At 45.3% G+C, this 25369-nt stretch overlaps 1 protein-coding gene across 6 annotated transcripts in view; it reads right to left on the bottom strand.

The window, feature by feature from the left end:
* The window catches only part of CAMTA1 (calmodulin binding transcription activator 1), a 242706-nt gene that overhangs the window by 148151 nt on the left and 69186 nt on the right, over positions 1-25369 (bottom strand). For all 6 annotated transcript variants that reach the window (XM_074558614.1, XM_074558616.1, XM_074558612.1 and 3 more), the window contains one exon: positions 11130-11265. In XM_074558614.1, the coding sequence (XP_074414715.1) occupies positions 11130-11265 (136 nt within the window). The remainder of the gene's footprint in view (positions 1-11129; positions 11266-25369) is intronic.

The raw sequence follows: 25369 nt of genomic DNA, 5'->3' as shown, positions 1-25369 counted from the left end.
GCAGCAAGCTCTCCACCTTTGCATCATGACCAATACCTTTTGGAAGATAAAGGCATAACAACTGAATTCAGGCATCAGCAGGTGGGATTTTGCAATGTGTGCTGTGCAGGCCAGATGATCCTGATGCCTGAAGTTTTAGCTTCCATATTTTTCAGATTTTGTACTGCATTAGTATATAACTCTGATCTCCATATAAAGTGTTAGCAAGTTCTCTTCACAGTTCAGTCACCCAAAACAATCCTTTTCCAGCCTCAGAACCAAGGACAATATTGCAGCTTCAGGCTCAAAAAGTGTAAACAGCAGCAAACTGATGAGAGCAAACTGGGAGGATGGGACTGCATAACCTGAAGCTGTAATCAGACAATTAATCCCAATATGTAAATGGACCAAAAGTTATAAAAGTGTGAAAACTTGTGACCCACTGTCTATCTTGGGTATAGCCTTGGTCAGGCTCTTGTACAGCCCAAGGTGTATCCTTGGAAAGCCTTTTAATAAATCTACTTTATTCCTTTAGCACTGTCTAGCCTCTGTTCCAGGGAGCCTCTCAAGGCATCAATCCCAGCTGTTCCTCTTGACCTTGCAATCTCTGTTTTAATTAGTGTGTCCTCCTGGTTCCAGAATATCAAGGATATCAAGGAATGTTACAGCTAATGATCTTGTACTTGGGGGTTTTCCTCCCACCATGGATTTTCAACAACTGTTACATATTTTTCTTTGATTTTGATAATCCAATGTTAAAATCACGACCTATCCCCCATCCACTTCAGATTTTGTTTGTTAATCAAGAGCTGAGCAATTTCAAAGATGTTTTTATAATTCAAACACTGGGAGGTTGCACACTAAGCTGATCCTTTGATATCTGAAAAGTTCTCCAATGCCAACCTCACAGTTTTAATCTTCCTGATATTGCAGGTGATCTAGTTGATCTTACAGATGATTCTGATTAAATGAGCTTTTTAAATAAGCTTTTTTTAAAATGAGCTCTCTCCAGTTCTCAGAAAAATATATAAAATATTTACAAATGTGATACAATGAACTTTATGTTCTTCTTCTGCTTAGAGCAACACTTGGTGCACAGGTGCTGACATTTCTTAGTCATTTAAGAAACTAAACCTAAAATTCTTCAAAACTATTTTATTCAATATTCTATTGGGGTTTTCTTGTAACAGCAGTTAGTGCACAGCTCTCATAGGTTATATACAAGAAGAGTTATTTTTGTGGATAAAAGACAACAAGAAGTCAATAATCTTTGGCAGACAGCCTTCATTGTTCTGCTAGCACAAGCGCATCCAACTGCTGATGACCCTTAATGTTCCCCTGATATTGTTTTCTGCCATAAAATGGAAGATCTAATACATGCTGAAGGTCAGTCCCCACCAAAGACTGAATCAGAGACAGCCTTCATAAACTCACTGAAATTTGTAATACTGTGCAGCACCCTCTGTCCTGTCACAGCTGTGACTCCATCCATGAGTCCTCTGCCCAGGATGCGGCAGAGCTGGAAGTTCTGCCCCCAGTTCTGCACCACTCCTTGTGCACGAGGAAAAGCTGAGCCATGGATCACAGCAGAGCATGTGGAAGGTGCTGGCACAGGCAGTATAACCCCATAAACATTTCATGAAGAAAGATAAAGCCCTGCCCACATTCCCTGTTGGTCCCCATCTCTGCTAGAGACACACACTTGCACTCAGGGCAACAGCAGCAGAAAATCAGTGATCAACACTAAATGCACAACATCTTTTAGAAAAAAATCACAACTAAAACCTAGACTTCTTGCCACAGCTTGGAGTCAGGCAATTATGAGGGACTTTTAATGAGTAATTTAGGTAATTAAAAAGTCAAATATGCAACATGCAAGAAGCAGCATCAGTGCGTCACTGCTCCTGATCCTGGTGCTCCTGCTCCTGGCCGGTGGCTCCAGTGGCTCATGATGGCTCCAGTGCCACTGGAACACATCATTTTGGCTCTGTGATGGCTGCAAAGGGTTTTCCACACAAGCCTGAGCTTGGTTCATGATGGAACGTGTTTTGTCACCAACATATATAAAGTATGTTGGGTAATCGCTGCTGGAACTCAACCTGTGCTGTATCTCATCTAGGAGATGCAATTTACTGGCTGCATTCCAGTAAAATAACTTTATGGCTTTCTGTCATGATAAATAACTGTTAATAGCATAATGGAATTAATATTTACTTTGAAGCTATGCTGTCTATTCAAATAAAGTTGCTATATTTAGAATCATCCCCATGCTGCTGGGTTTTAAATGCTGAGAATTGACAAGACAACAGGCAAACACTAAATTCCAGTCCCCTCCAGCCATTAATAAACCTTTTGATTTTGGGTTTGTGATGGAAACCCTTCTGTCTATTTTATACAGCTATGATAGGTCAAGAAGTGCTAATTGAAATGTGGGACAGAGAAGGCAGGAGGGGCTTTTGGGGTCTGGGAGCTCCCTCTGCCTGCCCTAAGGATGGAGACAGTGAAGGATGGGGGGGTCTGGACCACCAGGCTTGGAGCTAGGGGCAGCAAGTGTTCACAGGCAAGTTCATGATTTAACACACAAAAATTTATCATGTTTTTGTCATTATAAATGTACTTTTTATAATTCCAACAAGGAGAGATTAAAGAGCCACTGAAGTCTAACCATATCTCTTCTTCCTGGGGATAAGGAAGTACACAGAAGGCAGGAAAGGAGATGGCATTTCACCTTTTAAAACTCAAAACCGTGCTTCTTTTAGTAGAAAAATGCTAAAATAAATTGTCCTGGCTATGGTAGGACATTACAGACACAATGGAAACCTGCCTGCAGGGACAACAGTGAGCCTGACCAACAGAAGGACAAGGAAAGGCCAAGCCATGGTTCCCATCATGCATACTCAGAAGTGCAGCAGCAGGAGGATTAGGCAGTGCAGCAGAGTCACAGGCGTTGCAAATCCTCCTCACAGTGCTCCAGCACGCTCGTGTCACCTCATCCTGCTTTTATTCAAAATTTCTTCATGGCAACAAGCACACAAAAAACTGCAGGCAAAGTGTAACCATCAACAGAAACGCCCACGCAGTATCAGAGCGTGTCTGGGGTCAGACAGAAGGCAGAATCTTCACAAACATATTTATAGTGCTCTAAGACGCTGCAGTCCTCTGGAGCACAGGGCCTTTTAATGGAAAAACACCACGGATTTGTCGTGGCAGCTGACAAGGAGCCACTCCAGAGCCTGGTGCTGTCCAGTGAGGAGCACAGAGGGAATGCCATGGTGGGGCTGCAGCGGTCAGTGCTGGCCAGAGCAAAGAGGGGCTGGGACACCTCCAACACATCCCCTTGTGGAGACCCTGGGGAGCATTCCCTGGTCTGGGGAGACACAAGAAGCTTCCCTCAAAAAGCTGTTAGACCCCACTGGCTCCTTCCCCTGTTCCTGTGTCTGTTCCTATATCCCTGAGCCACCTATTCCCTTATGGCCCTCATCTTTGTACTGCCCCAGACCCCCGGGGAGACAGTGAGACTCTCTGTGTGTGGGACCTGAACATCTCACTGTATAAAACATCTGTGGATATTATGCAAAGCTCCTTTTTGTTTCCTTCCCCTGGACTATGCCAGCAGCAATTCAGACTGCTACACCCCTGCAGAGGCATCCAGATAAGCCCCAAGAGCCCCCAGGCTTTGCACTGGGACATCAGAACCTTTAGTGATTGATTTGGATGCCTGAACTCTTCCCCTTAGAGGAGTTCAGAGCTCCTGTAGCTTATTGTGAGAACTCAGGCAAACATTAAGCCAAGTGCAGCTCTGCAGTCAGAGATGACATCGAGCTGGTGCTGTGTCTATCTCCTGTCCATGGAGTGACTCCAGCTGCGGGGGGAGCATCGCCACAGCCCCGAGCAAGGCCGCAGCACTGGGATGGGGGTCTGGGGGCCGGCTGGGGCTGTGCAGCCCCCGGAGGGCAGCGGGGTCCGTCCCGCCCGCCCGGAGCCGCTGCTGAGCCCGGCAGCCACGCGATGGCAGCAGAAATGTGGGAACACCGGAGCGCAGGAGCATCATCCACCGCTCCGAGGAAAAGAGATTCCGCAAAGAACAGGCAACTGCTACATGCGAGACAGCGTCTGCCATGGGTTTAGGACAAGCAGAGAGTAGAGAAACAGTTTTTCTCCCTGAAACACAATAACTCGCTCTTTCTGCATTCCTGGTATTACCAACAGGGTCACTGGGGCTCCCCTGCTGCAGCACAGACACAGCACAGCCCTGTCCCCCCCGGCAGCTTCACTGTGACCTACAGCACACACAGCAGGACCCAGAGCTCAGCTCCTGCTTCTCACTAATCCTGGGTCAGATCCCGGCTGGGAACCAAGAGAGCCCCTTGGTGCAGGCCCTGCCAAACCCTCCCTGCTCCCCTCTGTCACCTCTCCCTTTCACTCCACCCCAGGGTGCTGGTGGACAATTAATGCTGTTTATATCCAGAAAGTGTCCAAACACCATCTAATTAATCCTTATTCCTTGCCTATAAAAAAGGGAAATAAATAACATCCTACAAAGGTGTGGCCATCCAAACATGTCAGATGTACCCACACGCTAAAATCCCCTCTTGACAGGTTCTGTGTCTGTGTTGCTGGCTGGGGACAACACCAGATTGTGTTCAGGAGCTCCAGCACCTCCAAACCCTCACACAAGACTCTGCTCTCCCTCCCCACGCACACCTTGATGAGCAATATCCCACTTTCCAACAGGAACTCATGAAATTAAAATGCTTAATGCACCCCTGACGCACACAGAATACAGCAAACAGGGTTTGCCCTCCTGCCCAACACACAGAGGAAGAAATAAATAAAGAGGAGCTCACTGAAAGCCAGGCAGGGAAGGCAGAGCCACGAGGTTCCTCCCTTGCCATGGCAGCCCTTATCTCCGTCACAGCCCACAATGCAATTACAAGATTACAAGGCACATGCTGCTCCAGCATCTGGATCCTCTGTGCAGGCACAGGGATCCCTACAGAACCAGGAAACCTCTTCATCTTGTGAGGAATGGCAGGGATTCTCCTCACAGCACGGCTCCCACTGACCCCTCTCCAGGCACCACTTCCAGGACAGACATTGTCTGGAGTCCTTATTTGTCCCCATAGGCACAGAAAGAAACTGTGTGGTCAAAAAGGTAAATGCTGACCACCAACTCTGGTCCAAAAAGCACTGATGTTTATTTTGCTTACATTATAAACCCAGGGATAAAGTCTGTCCCAGTAGCCCTCCATCCCCAGCACATTAAACCCAGAGCACAGAGCCAGCAATCCAATCTCCATATATTTTATTCTCAATGTATTTCATTTCTGGCCACCAATCTTTAGATCTCCTATTGGATTTTGTTTTCATAAATGGATTTTCCCACAGAGCTGGCAGAAAATAGATTTAATTTCGAATTTCTCTAAACTGAAATAGTCAATATAAATGTCAATGTGTGTTTGTGCCATGCAGTTGGTGAGGCGACACAAGCCTCACATTTCAGAGGGATTCAGGGGCCTGCCAGTGTGTTTTGTGTCTGTATACTTGTTCTAATGCTTTCCTTCATAAGGATGACTGGAAGTGTATATATATATATATATATTTATTAAAATTTTTGGTTTGCTGTTTTGTTTTGGGGATGCAAAAAGCAGTAGGACATCTAGCACTGCTTTGCAGGCAAGTCAAGAGGCAAAATTCAATGTCAGCAGAGGATTCTGCACACTGACATCCCCACAGACCCATCACAGAATGGTCTGGATTGAATCAAGGACACCCTGCCATGGGCAGGGCCACTTTCACTTCTGCAGGTCCTTGGTTCCCTCTCTCCCCCCAGCACGGGGTGTAGTTGCAGCACCAATTACTCAACAAAATTCCAATCTAGCCTGATGTTAATGTCATTAGTCCACAGAGATCCTTTTGGAATCATTTACATCAAAACTGTCTTTTTACATCCTAAATGAAAAATGCTCAGACTTCAGTGAATGGGATTTGAATTACAGCCCTACCACATGTGGCTCAGCTTTATTCACGCTATTTATTAAACAGGGGAAAAATGATGATGCAGTCAATTACAGAGCAATTACCTGAGAGCTGCTGCAAACCTGTTGCCTTGCACTGCAGGGACAGTGGTTGTCCTTGATTTGGGCAGAATTTGCCTACAGGGCACCTGCCAGGCAGAGCATCTCCAAGGCCCTGATCTCAGCCTGAATTTTCATCCTGAGACACCCAGATACCAGGAAAACTTCTACTGATGAAGTTAAATAAACCATGACAATTAAAGGATTAGGAATGTTATGGGTCTTGTGAAGAAAAATATCTTCTGGACATGCATTAGGAAAAGAAGCCAAAACTCAAGAGAATTTGCTGTGACTTGATGTTACTGCAGGAGAATACATCAGGGCCCTGATATACAAAAGGATTATTGATATGTATGTTCCCTTCTGAAGAGACTCCCAGGAGATCCATTCTGGATTTAACAATAATCCATACTCCCCTTCAGAAATGGCAAAACAATGCTCCCATTTCCCAGGACTGCCTCCAACACAGGAATCATTAAGATGCCATCACAACCCTGCATTCCAGGTGCCATAAACACCAGCTGGAACAGGAATAAATCCCAACCACAGCTCATGAGCAGTCAACACCTCCACAATTCTGCACAAGCATCTGCCTGTGGTGCCCACTGTGGAGATGTGCACACTGCAAAGGTGAGAGTGCCACAGGAAAGGTGAGTGTGCCCCAGAAAAAATGGGGAGATGCTGTTGGTCCCTAATGAGCTACAGAGGCTTAAGACAGAGGCTGGTTTTAAAGGGGAACAGTGAAATCTCAAGAGAGGTGTCAGGACAATGATATTTGCAGCAATGATGAAGAAGATAAAAGTGCCCCTCCTTGTGAGCAGTTTCTCCCTTGTTCAGGGCCACTTGTTTGTGTTAATATATGCACACGTGTGTGTCATAATTCCAGAAAGCCTCTCACATTAAACTCTCCTTTCTCCTCCAAAGCCATTCCACAGTATTTCTCTGAAATGCATTAAGCAGGCTGAGTGAACAATGTGATCCTAATTAGTTTGCAAACTACACAGCTCACCTCTGAGGGTGAGCAAAGCCCACGTAAATTAAAGTGAATTGCAGAGAATTGGCTCAGGCTGCCCAAGGAATCCCTCTCCAGATTAGGGCTGCTCCAAAGTGCCACCTCCACCTCCCACCCTCCCATGACAACTGAGCAGATTTCACCCACAACAGCAGGGAAGAGAGAGAGATGTAAAACCACTCTGCAGCTCAGTATTCCAGGGTGGATATTTTGCACAATGCAGAGGAGCCCATTTGGTCATTTACCAAAAGGAAAACTCTGGTCCTTCACAGGTGCCCCAGGCTGCAGAGGCCACTGATGCTGTCCCCACTCTGGTGACCCAGGGTGGGCACAGGGACGCTGCCAAAACCCAAATGCTACAAAACCTGTGTGAAGTTTTGATGGTGATGTCCCAGGGTTTATGCAGTAATTGAATAATCTAAAATTTTCATTCCTGTCCTCGTGGACTAATCTGCAATAGTGTTAAGGGACTGTTATGATATTAATTAAATACAAGTCCTGCATACAAAATTGATACTTCGCATCTCCATCTCCACAAGGGAGTTTCTCTCTTAATAAGACTGAAATCAAGTTTTACTTTTTTGTTGGTTTTTTTTTTCTTTTTAAGGAATTCATAAAGATTACCATATTGTACCAAGGTAACAAACACCCAATCTACAAGAAATTCCAAATACAGAAGCTCTGGTATTGGGACTAGGGGCACAGCTCTGCCCCAGCCTTGGGACAGCCCCTGTCCACAACCACTTCTCAGGCACTGGGGTTTGGAGAGACTAAAATATCCTCAACACAGGATAAAGAGCAGCTTGATCAGTGTCAACCTTCCAAAACACAGATGACAAGAAGGAAATTCACTATAAAAACATGACCTCGTTTTAATTCTGGCAGCAATTTACTACAAATTCACGTGAAGGCACAGTTACACTCTCCTGGAAAAGTTCACACATAAGAAAAGGCAGAAAAGCATCCTCTGAGCCAGGAGCCTGCAAAGCAGAGCAGCACCATCCAGAGTCATGGCAAAGCTATTCCAACACTCCCCTTACTATTATTTATTAGTTAATATTTTTAATTATGTGAATTGATTAGGAACACATCACCAGGGATCCTAATTAATTAGAATTTTAAAAAGGATCACAGACCAGAGATTCCACAAAGAATTGCACAAAGAGGTATGTTAAGGGAAAGGCCAAATTAACTTCTCCTTTCTGGTTTATCCAGCCTCTTCTAGCAGGACTGTGATCAGATTAACCAAGTAATACCCAAACCCCTCCTGTACAGCAATGCTAACCAAGGCAACAGCTTGAGGATTTCAGGCTATTTTCATTTAACATCCACTTGGTTAAGTAGTTTATTCCTCCTAATCCATATTTATTTAAATGAGTCAAAGTAGTTTATTCCTTATTTATGTCCTAAATTTGCTTTAGCTGCCTCACCCATGCTCACCAAATCCTTCTACAGGGTTCTGATAGACATCAACATCCCTCAGGACGCAGACTTTTTGTTTCAAAAATGTATTTTTCTATTTACCCAAAACTTGGAAAGACAAAGGAGCCATCACACTGACAACACTCAGGAAGGAATTAATTATTAAACCTTCTAATACAAATCCCTGTTCAGGACTGGCTGGTCAGTGGTTTCACAGGCCAGCATGTTCCCCTTCCCTGCCTCCGAGCTGCCATTTCCAGAGCAATGTTTGGATGCTATTGATGCTCTTGGCTGTCGGCTCTGCAAGTACTTTTCCATCAGTGCAACAATGATCCCTATTTATCTTCTGGCTGCAAGAGTTGCTGAGATGATCTGGCAGTGCCACAAGGCAGACAGTTATTTCATGCCCTGTTAAACCCTAATGCGGCTAACTACGGTATCACTCCAAATTTGAAAAAAGCCTTTTTTTGTTATTTTAAATCTGCTGCCTACGTGTCCAAGTTGAGAACATTTCCTTTTAAAATGGTATCAGCAACCTAAAGCAAAAATGCTCTCTGTGAAGCAGCAAGGTGTACTGATCAAGTAATTAATTAATAAGGTTAAAACTACATCATTCTGCCCAAGAAACACCTGGAAGTCAAGAGAACAGACAACTTCTGCATCATTGAGCACAGAGACTGGCAGTGACCACCCAGGTGCTGCCTGTGGATGAGAGGGTGCAAGTACCTCCTTGAAGACAGAAAATCAGGTACTAAAGGGCTCTCAAGCTGGAGAAGGATGTAGGAATGAATGGCTAAACCCTGGTACATCCAAATCACAAAGCAAATAGTTCAACACTTATTTTCCTGAGTGGTGAATGTGATCAGCCACAAGGAGGATCCCTGAAAGCTGTGCTTCCTCCAGCTCCAGATGTGCCCATATTTGCTACTTTCCAGGAGACACACTTCAATAAAATAGAAATTAATGGGTTCAGTGCAGGGTTCTTTGAGCTAAACACAATCACCACCACATCCATGCAGTCGGGCACTAAAGGGCTGGATAGCTCCAGCTTTGGAATAGCCCCAAGAAAATCCCATTTATTTTCTTGTGTGCTCACGTGGCAGCCAAAGGTCAACAACAATCTCTTGCTACAGGTGAAGGGACAGCACAGGGTCTGGTGTTCTGAACTGTGAAAGTTTACAGAAGTTAATTAAATCACACTCTGCAAACCCAAAACAAAAACAAGGCACCATTTCTGTGATGATGACTTTTTTTTTTTTTTTGTGCTTGTCATAATAAAACATTGTTATTGGATGTAAAAATTATGGAACAAAGTTATGCCTCTCTGGTGTAATATAATGCAATCCATTTAATACTATTTTAAACCCCAAAACCTCATTAGAGCAGACAGAATGTAAGAATGACAAATGGGCTGGGAGGAAGCTGGAGCACGAGATGAATTCTGGGCACTCATCCCTTTTCCATTGCTGGCACTGATTTTGGGGATGCTGGGGGAGTTTCAGCTCCACGTGGGGAGAGCAGGGTGCCCCTCACCCCAACAGGAGGGAGGTTCATCCTTGCAAAGCATCAGCCAGACAGGCCTGGAGACACAGGTGAAGCTCTGCCTGTCATGGACACCCCAATTTCCCCAGCCAGGCTCACAGGCTGTCAGCTGTAAAATCAACCCAGCCTGCACAAACACACACCCGGCAGCCTCACGCTCTGCTTGGCCAAAACAACACAGCTGAACACTGCAATTACACATTTTCACAGCTTTGGACCACTTTGGCCCCAAGTTTGGTAGCCAGTGTTGTCTTAGGAATGAGCTGGGCACAGCTCTGCACGTGGGCTTCTGCTACCAGAACAAGTAATTGCTTTTTAATAAATATAAAACTTGCATAAATGCACTTGTTATCCACACCTATGCAAACCTTTAACATCAGAAGTGACCAGAGTGATCAGAACAGCTCTCTCCTCATGCAGATGGAGGTTAAGAAAGAAAAGTGGTGTCAAACAATGACATATTTTAGAACAAATGAGCTTATTCAGATCAGAAATAATGCCTCAGGTGCAATCACTTGCATGAATGTGTCTGAGTGGCTGAATACCATCAGCAGAGCAAAGGTTCTCTCAAAACACACATGGATTCTGGGTCAAACTCAACAGAAATCCTTCCCCTGCATACTGCAAGACCAACACTCCATCAGCACACAGAAATTACAGCAATTGCTACCAAAACTTAGCTGAGATTTGTGAGAATAAATTGGAGCCATTCCAGCTGCCATGGTTACAGAGTGCTGTGCAGCCCACCCTGAGGTGTCAGACTGCCCTTGGGCAGTGCCTGGTACAAAAATGAGAGTTTACCAGAAGATGCTCAGTGTGGAGACACTCTACAGTCACACAGCCCAGCCAGCAGCCACACAGGGGGGTGCTGGAGCTGTACTCACAGTTTGCTCAAAGGAGTAATAAAGAACAAATATATTTGCTGGGGATGGGGTGAGTTAGGATTTAACCTCAGCCAGCAACTAAGACCTAAACCAGAGGTAACAGATGGAATTCAGCAAATAGGAGTCATTTTCTGAAGGTGTGGACAGCCTTTGTTGGGTTGAGGTGTCTTGGGGAGCCAGCACAGCCCACAGCCACCCCCACCACGCTCCTACCTCCACTCCTTGCACCTTCAGCTTCATGTGATCCTCTCTGGTGGTCTTCCCGTCTTTCCTTTTTTTCCAGCAATATCCATCTTTCCTGTATTTCACTTTCTTTCTGTTGTACAGGATCATAGAACCATTCTGTGGTCTAAAAGCAAGAAATAGGTTTGGGTTACATAAAGCAACAAAACCAGACTGAAAGTTTCCATGGAACAATGTCCCACAGACCAGCAAAAGGCGCCACAGAACAGCAACAGTCAGGATTTCGTGTCAAATAAAATAAATGCTCCCCTTTTGCTGCTGTTACCTGGCTGAAGTGATGTCTGCAATCTGCAGACTCTTCTGTGAGAATCTTGTACCTAATGCAGGAAGTGCCAGTGAAAGGTTAAAGAAAAAAAATAAAGGAATTTTGATAAAATAGCCAACCTTTTCACTGGATGTATTTTGACTGCTACATGCTGAAAATTAGAAGGAAAGAAAATTTAGGGGAAAAAAAATATTGTTGTTATTTAATTACAATTTCTCTCTCTTGCTAACACATCAGCAGAATGAGATTCCAACCACCTCTAAGGCTGCACCAGGACATGGATATTGGCTTAAAATGACAATAAACAAGCAAAACAGAAGGGAAGGATAAAAGCATGAGCTTACACATTGGTTTCACTGCTCTGCTTAGATCAGTGCTAGACAGGGAGTAACCTGCTCCCTTCTGAGCACCTGTTCAACTTCAAAGACACACGAAAACTTCTTCCACTTAAAAACTACCATGGCAATTGGAAATGTCCTTAAAGGCATGGTGATGCCCAGCAGACAGGAGCCACTGCAGTTTGGGTGTAGAGAGATTTTGCTATTTATAAGCCAAATCACAACTGAGGCAAGTCTGTTGTAACACCAAGAAATACAAATACCCTCCAAGCTGGGAGGCAGTGAGCATTTTTTCCACACACACACAAATATTTATTGCTTGTGGCCAGAAAGCCAAGCCCCATCCTCCCAAACCAGTCCTCCTCCTATCCCCCAGGTCCCAGCAGTCTGGACCTAAGGGCTTGTGGAGGCTGCTCCTCCTCTCTTCTTCCTCCTCATCACCCTGAAATAAACACTGGGGTGTCAGCACAGCCACGGTATCTGCTTGACAGCACCGGAGACAGTGCATTAATTCAGTGGAGGTATTCTGTATCTCATTTCAGTGTTTATTCTATAAACCCCCAGTCAGTGCACGTGGCAGCTTAAACCCTTCTCACAACACCAGAGATCCCCCAGGCACCTTTGGGCTGTGTCTGTGGCAGAGGAGTCACCCAGGGCAGGCAATGAAAAGCAGAGAGAGCTGAGCTCCTGCCTGCTGCCCCTGCCCTCACACACATGGTTTTCCACAAAACAGAGGAGCTGGAGGCTTCTGATGCCAGGGAAATCCTGCTTCCCTCGCCCTCGGTGCCACGCGGGCACAGGCAGGGCAGAGCTGAGCTCTGCAGCCTGGCTGCTGCTCTGCAGGGCTGGAACAGGGTTTGTTGGTTGATTCTGCAATGAAAAAGGAACGCAGTGAGAGGGCACTGGCAAAGCATTTAACGAGATTTATAGAAAATTGAGCCCAATGAAACAAAATCTCTTAAGGATCTCTGGAGCGGTTTTCGATTTTGATAAGAGTGTATCGAGCTGCTTTAAGGCTCACAGAAAGCAGCTGGTTTTTAAAGATAACTTCATGAGATGAGACACAATTTGAACCTGATCTACGCTGCTGCTGCATTTCACCCACTGTAAGGAAGAAAAGAGGAAAGCTCTGCCCTGCTCATCCATCCCTCAGCGTTCAGACACAGCCCAGAGCAGCCCAGTGATCATGTGGGAAGGCACAGCAGGGGAAGCCTGCCGGGGATTCCCAGGGCATGTGACAGATGTGACTCCAGCCCAGATCCCTGGGGGTTTTGCCACTCAGACAGAATTTGGGGATTTCCTTTTTCCCTTTGCAGATGAGAGGGACAAAGTCACAAGCCTGAGCGCAGGCTGCAGTTCCTGATCAGCTCTGGATTTCCTCTCCTTTACAAGCCTGTGGCATTTAAAAGCTGCCTAATCTCTAGTTTGGTTTCTTGCCTGTGGCCTGAGGGAAGGAGAGGGAAGGACAGGAAGAGTAATTGCAAAGCAGAAAGCCTTTTGTCTCAAGTATTGATGAGATCTGGAATGCTTTCCTCCCTCTCACCCTGCTATCTACAGCCAAGGCTCCCACAAATTGACACAACAGCCTAAGAGCTACTTTTGCCCAAATTATTCCTGCTACAGCCAGGAAGAAGATTCTAAATTCTATTTTCATACTTATTTTTAACATGAACAATCATCCCCTGCAGCCATGGATCTGAGCTTGTTGCTTGGGGAGATCCAGGGCTCCTGACAGAGCTCAGGAGTAATCCAGGCCACTGGATAAATCAGAGTTTCCCCCAGTAAGACAAAAAGAGGGAGGAACAGAGGAAATGGGATTTCCAGGGACGATTTTCCAGAGAGGTCATTTTGGATTTGACACCCAGCTCAGCTGTGCATACTGACCTCTGGCTCTAAGTCCTGCTCTGAGTGGGTTTTGTTTCTTTTGGATTAAGTTTCCCACCTGGGTCACAGGAATTTAAACCTACTTATCTTGTTAAGAGGAACCAGGATTCAAAGAGGGAATAAACAGAAGGCAAATTAAGATTAGGATATTTTGGTCAACTGATGCTTCATCTGTCACTCCATTAGTGCTCAAATTTAGGTCCCTCTGGCCTGAAGGACAGAGATTTCCCCTTAATCACATTACTGCAATATTAAAAATGCTTTTCAGTTTAACCAGTTTCCTCTAAATTGTCACATCGAGATGTGGTAAATGTCAGACATATCAGTTAATGAAAACTACGTTTTACTGCCTCAGGAGCTGGGGGTGCCAAAAGGGAATTGCAAATACTGCAAATCCAAGAGTCTCCTTTTCAAGATAACAGAGCAAAATCAGCCAGAACCATTCCTTGAGAAGGTCCATGGCTCTAAGAGTTATTTTTTATTGTCTCATCTGCATTTATTCCAGTGCCAATCCAAGGAGGATATTCAAAGGACAAATATGGATGTTTAATACCATAAAGCAGAGGTAGCACACCTGTACCTCCCAGTGCAGGAGCAGGAGCCTGGGTGACAAACCCTCTCCATCCTTTCCACCCAGCACACTGAGGGATGGCTCCTGCACACAGCCTGCATGGTGCCATTTTTCACCTGCATGATATTTTCTCTGGCTGTGAAGTTATCACAGAGCCAGGGGACAACAGGAGGGAACTATCTTCCATCTTCTGCATCTATGCATGATAATAATGAGAAATTAACTTCTGCTTTCCCAAAGGAGCAACCTACTGATGCGGAAAGTGGCTGGGAAAAGCTGGAGTCCTGGAGGAAGACATGAAAAGAGGCAGCCTTTCAAGAAAATATTGCACAGAATTCTTGTCCTCCTTTCCTTAGGAATGCAAAGAAGATGAATTCCTTGAAGCTGTGTTCATCCAGACCAGTGTGGGAATGGGGAGAAGTGCCAAGAGTGAGTGTGACAAGGTGCCTCCCACTCAGCCAATGCCCTGCCATGCAGAGCTCTGGGGCTGGCAAACACTGCAGGTGATCAACTCCAAGTTATCATTTATTTCCTTCTTCTCTGCACTGTCCTCACACTGCAGCAGTGATGGACAGGGACTGTCAGTCAGGATTGACATCATGCTCTCACAAACACCTCATCTCTTATTTCTTGTTTCTGCCCAAGAAAAATATCTGATGACTGAAGTTATTTTTCCCCTGAGGAATGAATGCTGCTCTTGAAGTCTTCATTTACCTTGACATTTCCCCCCTCCACTGCACCTGTGGCTTATCAGAAGATTAAAGCCCAAATGGAAAACTGAAAGAGGAATCTCAAGCAGTTGCAGCCCTTGGCATCTCACCTGCCCTTGGCCATGCAGATACCTGGACACTCACTGCTGGTTTAGGAGCTCACCCAGGCTCAGTAAGGATGGAGGCACCCAAGGCCAAGGCAGAGCCATAATCCCTGTCCCACCAGCCCAGGGATGCACCTGGAGGATGCTGTAACAAGTAGATCTCTTACATACTGACAAAAAACTTTAAAATTATATTTACATGGGCAAATGTTTTCAAGACTGTGGGGATTTCGTCCACCACAGCTGTAACACTGGCAGATCACACAAAAACTTGTTTGACAAACAATTTTCCCCCTCTCCTAAATAAATGCTTGGCTTTGACCCTCATGATTCACACTTGCCCTGAAAGAAAAGAAACCCCAGCATGTGCCCAGCCTGCACCTGTGGGTCCAAAACCCAAAGAAAAGCCCCTCAAAAACTTTATGTAGATGTTCAGACTTCACCATAATTGCTGGAAAGCCATGGCATCTCATGGGGAGAGGCTGCTGCCATTACAACCTCCACTATACACACTCCAAGTTGGAATTATTGGCAAAGCAACTGAAGGAATCACAGATTCTATGTTTGAAATTTTTCTGATCTTTGAACTCTACAGGGATGAAATAAAGACTTCAGATAAGTCTTCTTATCCATGTAGTAGGAAGTATAAATCACAAGGAAATGTAAATAGGCTGCAAGTTTTTTGTATCTAGAATTAAATGTCATTTCCATTTAAGATGTAAGTGAATTTTCTTCATATCTACAATATTTAAGAAGTTAAAGTCGAAAGTCACAGACGTAGCAATTTTATCCAGAGCTGCAGTTAAGGCAATGGCTAATCCCATCAAGGGGGCATTAATTGGTGTCTAGATGCTCCTTCTCATAGCAGCAGTAAGCCATAAAACTTAATCCTTACCTCCTCTTTCCAGCATGTAGCCTCTGTGTTCATCAATAAAAGTAATGTGATTCATTAAGTATGGGAGTAATTACCTGTGGCTCCAACAAACAGGACTGAACAATGCCAGTGCCAAGTTGGCTTTTGTGCCACTGCTCAGAACTGCCAGGGGCTGCCAAGGAAAGCCCTTCTGCAAGATCAGGATAAATGCTGATGGCTGCAACACGAGCTGCAGAGCACTACAGAGCTGCTGGGCATCTCCTTGGTGTGGGTGGGATACTTATGGACAAGTCCTACCCCAAAAGCAGCTCCTTGGGGCAATTTAAGGAGAGATCAAGATGCTGGTACCACAAAACCACATTGTGAAGATATTCTGTTTGCATGGTGCTTTGGTACAGAAGTGAATCCCTAGAACATCTGCGGCTCTGTGACAGAGGCAGGACCTGATCATCCTGCCAGCAGTGATGTTCCTGCAGCACAGTGCAGGCAGGTAGAGAAGTGAATCCCTACAACATCTGGGGCTCTGCTGATGGAGTCAGGACCTGATCATTCTGCCAGCAGTGCTGTCCCTGCAGCACAGTGCAGGCAGGTAGAGAAGTGAATCCCTACAACATCTGGGGCTCTGTGACAGAGGCGGGACCCGATCATTCTGCCAGCAGTGATGTCCCTGCAGCACAGTGCAGGCAGGTGCCAAGCACAGCACCTTCAGTGAGAGTGATGGGGAGGCAGAGCCTTGTCCATGCCCCTGTGGGTGTCCCTGTCAGGCTGCAGAGGCCAAGAGCAGCTCCAGGCACTTCAGTACAGCAACAACTCCAACCAGCACCACTTCTCCTGTGCTAAGACCTGTACTCACTAATGGGTCAGAAATTCATGTCTTTGCTTTGTGTCCTTGCTCTTGACACAACTAGAAAACAGGTAACAGTGCTGCCAGCACTAATGAGAGTGATACAACTGATCTGATTCAGCCCCTCAGTGTGAACTCCACAAGACTCACACAGCACCTCTGCCTATCATGGCTACTCAGCCTGATGAATTCCCTCATTATAATTTTCCTTTTAGAGACAATTAAAAAAAAAAAAACCAAAACAGGTTAAAAATTAAGTAGATATGTTATTTACTCAACCAAGTGTGTGAGCTCTGCAGGTCAGAACTCAGTTCAGCACCTTGTCTGGAGCTCCCTAGGCAGGAAAATACTTCTGGAAGCAGCACTGTCCCAAAGCTGCACATTTAGTTCAAGCAGTTAACAAACAGTTTTCCCCACATTTTACTCAGCAACATGATAATTCACGTGTTGATCACTCTGAACTCTATAACAGACTTGAAAAAGAAATTAGAAACAATCTTTATGAACTCCTCAGCACACCGAGCAATTGAAGCCTCCCCGTAACGATGTAGGACCAAAGACAGAATATTAAAATTGTCATTAAGTGGAATGCACATGAAATGCTAAAAAGTCTTTCTGCAAATTATTTCTTGATATAATGTCATGCTGTAGAACTAAATCTTAGTACAAGGTATGAAAAAAGCCAGTTAAATCAACTTTGTTCATTTAAATATAATTTTAAAAGAACTGGCATTCATCTCTTTATTGCTCAAGGATTTTTATCAATTTCTTTAGCCCTCATTTATTTCTCTTCCCTACTCCCATGGGGCTACCATTTGATTTATTGGGAATTAATTCTTACAATTCATGAATGCTTTAAACTATTTTCAGATTAATCACCACCATCTGCCCTGGTGCACCAAGGAGAGCCCCGTTCCCTCTCTGTGCTCACACAGACCAAAGGGCTCCAGCCCCCAGGTGCCAGCAGCCATTCTGCCTTATCAATTGCTCTCTCCATGGACACAGATTGTTGCAGTGAGGACCAAGGGCTCCAATTAACTTTTAAAAGACTTATTTGGATATGGCTTCCTCCTGCAGGTGGTACTTCAGTTCTAAATCTGCTCACTTCCCAGTGCAGCAGCAACACATGTGTGTGCAAACACTGCTGCATCTTGTGGGGAAGGAAGAAAATGGAACAAAAATTCTATTTGTTTAGTTAACTTACTTCCTGTTCAATTTCCCCACTTGTAACAACACCAGCTCCAGGCTAACTAGGTTTCCACAACTGTGTCAAAGTGGGTTTTGTGCAAAACACCACACAGCAGGGAAATTTTACCTTGGTTTTGTCCAAAACACCAAATACCAGGGAAATCTGCCATGATGCAAATGAACCATGTCCTTGGTGTCACCCCCCCAGCACTGAGGCAGATGGGAGCCATGTGGGCTTTTCTGGCAATTGGGAAACATCTCACTGGGGATGGGAGGAGAGCAGAGGTCTGAGGAAGAAAAAGGGTTCTCCCTCTGCTAGCAGCATGCAGCTTGACTCATGACTTGAGACACTGTAAAAATCCGTAAATATTTGAAAATGGAATAATAATAAATAATTATAAATTTAAATTGAGAACCACTCCAAATTGTAAATGCAGTTCAACAGCTGATGAACTTCTAACACTGCAAACAGTGAAGCAGCACAGACTGGAGGAACTGGTGATGCTGGTGTGGGAGGGAGCAGCTCCCCAGCTGTGGTCCAGTAACACATCTGTCTCCCATCAGCACAGCAGAAGATGGGCAGAGCACCATGGACAGGGCTGGCGAGGAGACACTGCTGCTCAACAGCCACCACCAGCTCACTCTGTCCAGGCAAAAGCATCATTTGCAATATTGCAATTCAATTAAAAATGCTGATTTGCCTTGGACTCCATCGATTGCTGGGACTCCATTGATTCCTGATTAATAGCAACTATGTACATAAATCTGGATTAAGCTGGAAACCAGAGATGCTCAAACTGTCCCAGAAGCTGGGATGGGATGCCTGAGCTGATAACCAGGACCATGAGCTCTTTGTAGGGCTGAAGCTTAGGACTGAGCCAGCTGTTGAGGTCAGCTTTAAGATGGGGCAGCACAAGCAAGCCCAGCCCTGTCCAGGCAAAGTGAGGGCTCCCAGGGAAGGAGGGCAGAGCTCACTGTGCCTCCTCCAAATGGGCTCACAAGTGTTGGCACTGACCAAGCCTGCTGGAATTCCCTGCAGCAGCCTGTTCTCAGCCCTTCCTCTCTTTCAAATGAACCTCACAAATATCATCTGTTTATTTATATCAATTTAGTCCCATCAATTAATGATGACAAGGCAATTAACTAGAATGCCAGACAGTAAAAAATAACCACATAATGCCTTCTTTAGAGGAAATCTATTATGTAATTCTAATCGGTCTTCATTAACACAAAGTATTCCAGTAAAAGGTAGTAATCTAGTTATAGTCTGTGAAATATGAAGATCCACAAAGTAATTTTTCAGAATTAAGGGTATTTTTAGTCAATAAGAAGAAAACCTGTCTGCATTTTTCCTGCAAAAAACTTTTTCGCAAAAAACCACACAACTCCATAACATGCTGGTGCTGAGCAGGGTGTGAAACATCACCAAAGAGGAACTAAATTCTATTCATCACCTCCCTTCCCCACAGTGTTTGGGGTCTGGATCAAGCTCAGATCATGGCTGCACCCATTTCTTCCATCCCCCATCCAGCACTCACTGCACAGGTGTGAGAAAGGAGTCTCAAACCATCAATTGTAGTGGTTTTCAAACAGCCTGACAAGCAGGTATTGTGCTGATTAGTGCTCAAATCAGTGTTCACTGATCTGTTCAGATGATACCCCACTCATCCCAGCCATGAGCTCTCCCTCACAGAGCTGCCATGAGTGACAGGAGAATGGCACAGCATGACCTGACCTGGCTCATTCCTACCTGATGGACTGAACAAGTAACTTGTGCACACAACAAAGACAACATACTTGCTTCAGTATTTCATGTGAGGCACTTCAGAATTACCAGTGTTTTAATGGTGCCAACCTAATTTATCAACTGTATATATTAAAGATTCTATTTTTAGGGAAAATGAGATGAAAAACATGAGTTCACAAAACAATCAGCTTCACGTGGAAATACACATTTTCTAATTCTAAGCCTTATTCCCCTTCAAACTTATTAATAAACTAGTAGTCGATAAGAGAGAATTAACCCCAAATATAGAAAATCCTGCAAATAAAGAACACAGACAAATATAAAAGTAGTCAACCACTTCTCCAAAACATTCCCAAGCTGTTAAGTACTCTCGACTTAAAATTTCTAATGAAGCAGCTTAAAAATCCCAAATTCCTACAGGAATGTGTTTACAATACAAACTCAATTATTGTCTTATTCTGATGCTTATCTTTTCTTACACCCTCTCAGCTCATCCTACTTTGGAATTTAATTACATTCCAGTATTTTTAGTTCAGATGAAATTACACATTTTCAGATTAATTTAGCCTAAACCAACTCTTGTTAAAACAGCCAATCCTTTTTCTATCATGCCCTAATTTGTGACCCTACAATTCAGTATGAACTGCTCTTTTAAACCTTGTGTCACCCCACCACAAAGCCACGCTCACTGTCCCCAAACCCAGCAGAGCACCCAGCATCGCTGGGTCAAAGTTTGCCCAATTTCCTTTGATCAAAACCCTCCTTTTCCTCTCACCTCTGTTATTTTCTGAGCTGGGTTGACAGAGAACAGCCAAGGGGTGACCTTTTGTGATTAGATAAAATCCAAGGACAATGTTCTCACAAGGACGTTCCAGCTCAGCTGCCACAGGAGAAGCACGAGATGGGAATAAGGGCCTGAGGCAGGCCCAGCACTCAGCTTCCCCCAGACCAAATCCCAGGACATGAAGCATTCCCTGATGGACACTGATGCTTCCCACAGAACGCCCTGCCAGCGCCGTGCTGGGAATCCCAGCCTCTCCCAGGATCCAAGCACGGCCTCCACAGCTTTCCTCTCACCTCCCTCCCTCCGCTTGTGATCTTATGCAACTGTCAAATCCTTGGCATGTTTGAAACCTACTTGTTCAGGTGCCAAGTGGAGACTCATCTAGTCCCTGCAAGGAGTCAGATGCTGCAATTGTGCTAATGCCATGCAAGACTTCCACTTTCCAGAACTTCACTGTCACTGTCAGATTTTCTGAAAAATCCCTTTGCCAGGATTTCTTCTCCTGGGAAGCTGAGAAGCCTCAGAAAAGAACTAAAACAATAATTATCCAATTGCTTCTCCTGTGTTTGCTACTTTGGAATGTGCTCTGGAGAGCGTTTAGCAACAGGTGCAGGTTTGATTGGTTTCAGGTGAATTGTTTTAACTTAATGACCAATCACCATCAGCTGTGTTGGACTCTGAGGCGTCACAAGTTTTTACCATTCTTGTTAAGCCTTCTCTCTGTATCCTTTTTCTTTAGTATAGTTTTAGTACAGCTTTCTTTAATATAATATAATATAAGTATCATAAAATAATAAATAGACCTTCTGAGAACATGGAGTCAGATTCTCATCCCTCACCTCATCCTGGGGACCCTCACAAACTCAACACTTCACCAAATTTTTAATATTGGCAAGAAATTTGGATTAAATGTTAGCTCTCCTATGAACTACATAATCTGAAGGAAAAAACCCAAACCCTGCTCATTTGATCCTTTTCATACATTACCCAGAATGCCCTCATGTCCTTCCTAAGGGCAGAACCCTTCTCTAACCACTGCCCAGTCTGGCACATCAAAACTACGACACTGGGACTGTGCCACACATCCCCTGCTTGGGTTGGTGTCCCACCTGCACAAGCCTCTGGCTGTGACCAAATATCTCACCCAATACAAGGGATTTTGGTAAAGGCAGGTGGGCAGACTAAAGGAAGCTGTAATAAATATAACAGTCCCTCCAGATCTGGGATCTGTGCAGGATTAGAAGTGACTTTTTTTATAAATTTAAGGAGTTGAGGAGATGAGAGCAAAGATTGAAGAGGAAAAGAAAGCAGACAAGAGCAGCAGTTAGAAAAGCCTGGGAGTAAAACCAGTGGGAGAAGAGGAGACAGAGCAAGCACACAAAGCTGCCATTATAAAATCCTCCAAATCTTTCATATCCTAAATTTAAAGCAGAGCACAAAATACTGCCCTGCTCTTGGCCAGTGCTATTCTCAAAGGCCACAGTTTATCAAATAAGTTTGCTGCACAATTTAGCACTGGTTGGGTGCTCTAAAGCCATCTGGGATCACAAATGCCACTGAGCAGGGAGCAGGCTCCCCATGCCACATCACCACCAGTGTTACCATCCCTGGCCTGAGGCATCTGCAAAGTGGAAGCTGAACAGTGGAAGAGCCATGTTCCACCTTGGCACTGGGAGTTGGGACTGGGCACTATCGGTGAACCCAATGTCACCTTACACGTGGAGAATTTTCTTGGCAGCTGGTCCAACAATGTCAACGGTTCTTAGGTGTTGACAAATCCTGTTACACAGAAAAGATTTGTATCTGAGCTTTAATTTAATTACTGTAAATAAACCAAGCAACTTGGCACAATGGTTTCATGAGTTACCGGCCCAGCTGAGGGTCAGAATCTGTAATCCTGCAGTGCTGCTCCATGTGATATCCCAGGTAACACACTGCTACAGCAGCCACTGCTTCCAAAGATCCAGACAAAGCCTTCAAAACAACTTGGGGTTACTGCCACAGAGACACAGCCCCAGCCCTGCACCCTCACTTCAGCTCCTGACTGTGCTGTGCTTCCAGGAGCAGCCCCACTGGTGCCCTGCAGCACTGGTGCTTCCAAAGCCCTTGCAATTGTGTGCAGGTCATGATTCCAGCCCATGCTGTGCTGCCATCCTGCTGTGAATGAGCTCTGTGAGGCTGCAGAGAGAACTGATGGCACCCCAGAGAAACAGGTCAAACAGAGACTCTTGGACATGCTGCTGAAAGAGGTTTTGTCTCTCTTAAGGGAATGTGGAAAGGTCCCCACAATTATCACTTTCCTTCCTTTGCTTGCAACTGTGTAAATCAACCCCTAATACCCTGTTTACTCACTGCAGCAGCACAAGAGCAGGGGGAAACACAGGAGCCCTTTAGCCAGAGAGAATTAAATAAAATAGTGGGAACATCCCACAAATACCAAAGTCAATTAATTCATTTGTTACGGGGCAAGAATCCTGTATAATTTGTCCTCTGAGTAGTTTATTTTACTTAATTGCTTATCCAGCAAGAAGATCTCCCCTGCATGACCCATTTGCTGTGCAAGAGGCTCGACTGATGAGAAATAAATGGTCACCTTCCAGAGGGCACAGAGTGACAGCAGGGACGCTCCATATGCTGCTCTGGTCCTCAGACCCACAGCCAAGGAGAGGAATGCACCCAGAACCTGACACCTCCTAAGCTGGTGTCCAGGTTCTCCTGAGGAAACCAGGAGACCTCAGTTCCTCTTTGCAGGACCAGCAGGAGAAGGGAAGGCTGCAGATCAGGCACACCCCACTAAGGCTTTACTTCCACTGCAGCTCGCAGCAATGTGTTCACCACCACTCGCCTTTTACAACAGCACTTAAGGCAACACAACAATTCCAGTTGTGAGGGTGGAGCTCTTTGTCAGCCAAACCATCTCAGCTTCTCTACTAGAGTCAGACAGAGCAGAGGCAGAACCAAAAGATTTAATGACTCACTTGTAAATCCCCTGTCTGTAAACATTGCTGGGGAACAGGTGGAGCAGAGCTGTCAGACCCACAGCCACCTTCAGCTGGCCAGAAGATGGAACCAGGACAGATGTTATTGGTCTCATCAAAATTTTGTAAATTGAACAGTGAAATGGAGCAGCCTTACTTATCTTAATTTGTTTATCCTTGACATTTACAAAATAAATTCAGGAATAATACTATGGGCACAATTCACTCTCACTGACGGCAGCAGGAATCACACGTGCTCTGACAAAGGACAGGGAGTGACATGGCTACTGTCTGCAGGAAGCAGAGCAGAGGGTGCCAGAGGATCCCCAAGGGATCCATCAGTACCTCTCAGCTCAACACCTCCCTGCAGCACCAAGTACATCCTTGTTGGACATCAGGCAATGCTGAAAGGAGAAAGGATTGCAAGATGATGCTTAGAGACTGGCTGGGCAGTGGGTTTTGAGCCACCACCAAAGAGGCAACAGGATTTCTGTCAGGAAAACTTCCAGCTCTCACATTCCACTGGGAGGCTTCTGATGGGCTTTTACTGATGCTTCATCTCCCTCAGAATCAATAGCAAACAATAATCCCACGGCTAGGCATAAATCATGCTGCACAACTCGGCAAATCATCACATGGGATGCCTCTGGACGAGGCCACTTCTTTATTTCCAGAAACAGCACCATTAATGGTTTCTGCCTGCCAAGCAACAAGATTCCCACTTCACAGCACTGGAAATCTTCATCCTGCACCGAGCCCAGCCACTGCCTCCACTTTCTGCAGAGCAAATGGCAAAGCCCCTCTCAGCTGGTGAGTGCTGGTGCTGGGGATGAGCCAGGGGGGCAGAGGGGCTGCAGAGGGGCAGATGCTCACCTGCCCTGACAGCAGTCCTGGGGCCACAAATCTTCTCCTCACACCAGTCCCAACACACACCCAGGACTGCTAAGAGGCTCCTAAAACCCCTTTTACCACTTGTCACCCTGGTGATGCCACTTGAGGTGCAGCAGCCCCGGGCAGCAGGCTGCACTGTGTGTTTACAGCAAACAAAGCTGCTGCAGCACGAGTCAGAAACTCAACAAAGAGCAGCTCTGGAAAACCCCGGCAGCACCTTCCCTCATGTCACTTTACATCCTGTCAGAACTTGGAGGAAACAAAACGGCCCATCAGAGTTATCCAAGGGTGTGAGGCTTTAGGTACAGCTGTAATTAAAACACAGACACCAAAGCTGTGAAGCAGCGCCATAAAGCAGATCATTTTACAGCTGGCTGGGCTCCCTCTGATGTACTTGAGAACCATTTTTAAGTGACATAAAGTTTAACATACCGGTACATCTGCCTACCCACCAGATTCTACACGGAATTTAAAATTTAATTATATTAAAGTATTGTTACAGTGCGCATAGCAAGAACGCCAACCAAGTGTAACTTGAGGAGAATCTTTGCCAGATTGTTGTGAATCTGTGTTTTCAGGACTAGGAAGAAAAAGAAGAAAAATTCAAACCTGAACACCTGCATCAGTGCTCTCAGCTTCATTATTGCTCACCCACCAACTGCTCCACATTTGGGCTGAGCAGAGTCACACACTTGTCCAGTGTTTCACTACAATGTCACTGCACACCTACAGCACCTGTGCCTGCCAAGCAATTACTCCTCACACCACAGCAAAAGCAAAGCCTGCTCCCTGCCTACACACACTTATTCAGCACCAAAAGGAAAACCTCAACATCTGCAGGCAGCTCCTCATCTTCCAACAACCACACCACAAACCACTCTGTCCTCTCCAGGCTGAGCAGCAGATCCTCTGGGATGCTTCCAGCTGCTCTGCATACACAGGCACAAACATCCTTCCCCCAGTTCCATGTCACCAGCACATGCTGGCTAACATTCCAATGGGCAGCTTAAATAACACTGTGCCTGTCATAAA

This window comes from Zonotrichia albicollis, chromosome 25, assembly GCF_047830755.1.
Source record: "Zonotrichia albicollis isolate bZonAlb1 chromosome 25, bZonAlb1.hap1, whole genome shotgun sequence".
Taxonomy (NCBI): Eukaryota; Metazoa; Chordata; class Aves; order Passeriformes; family Passerellidae; genus Zonotrichia; species Zonotrichia albicollis.
The sequence above is the reverse complement of the archived record's forward strand: the minus strand, read 5'-3'. Positions and strand labels throughout refer to the sequence as shown.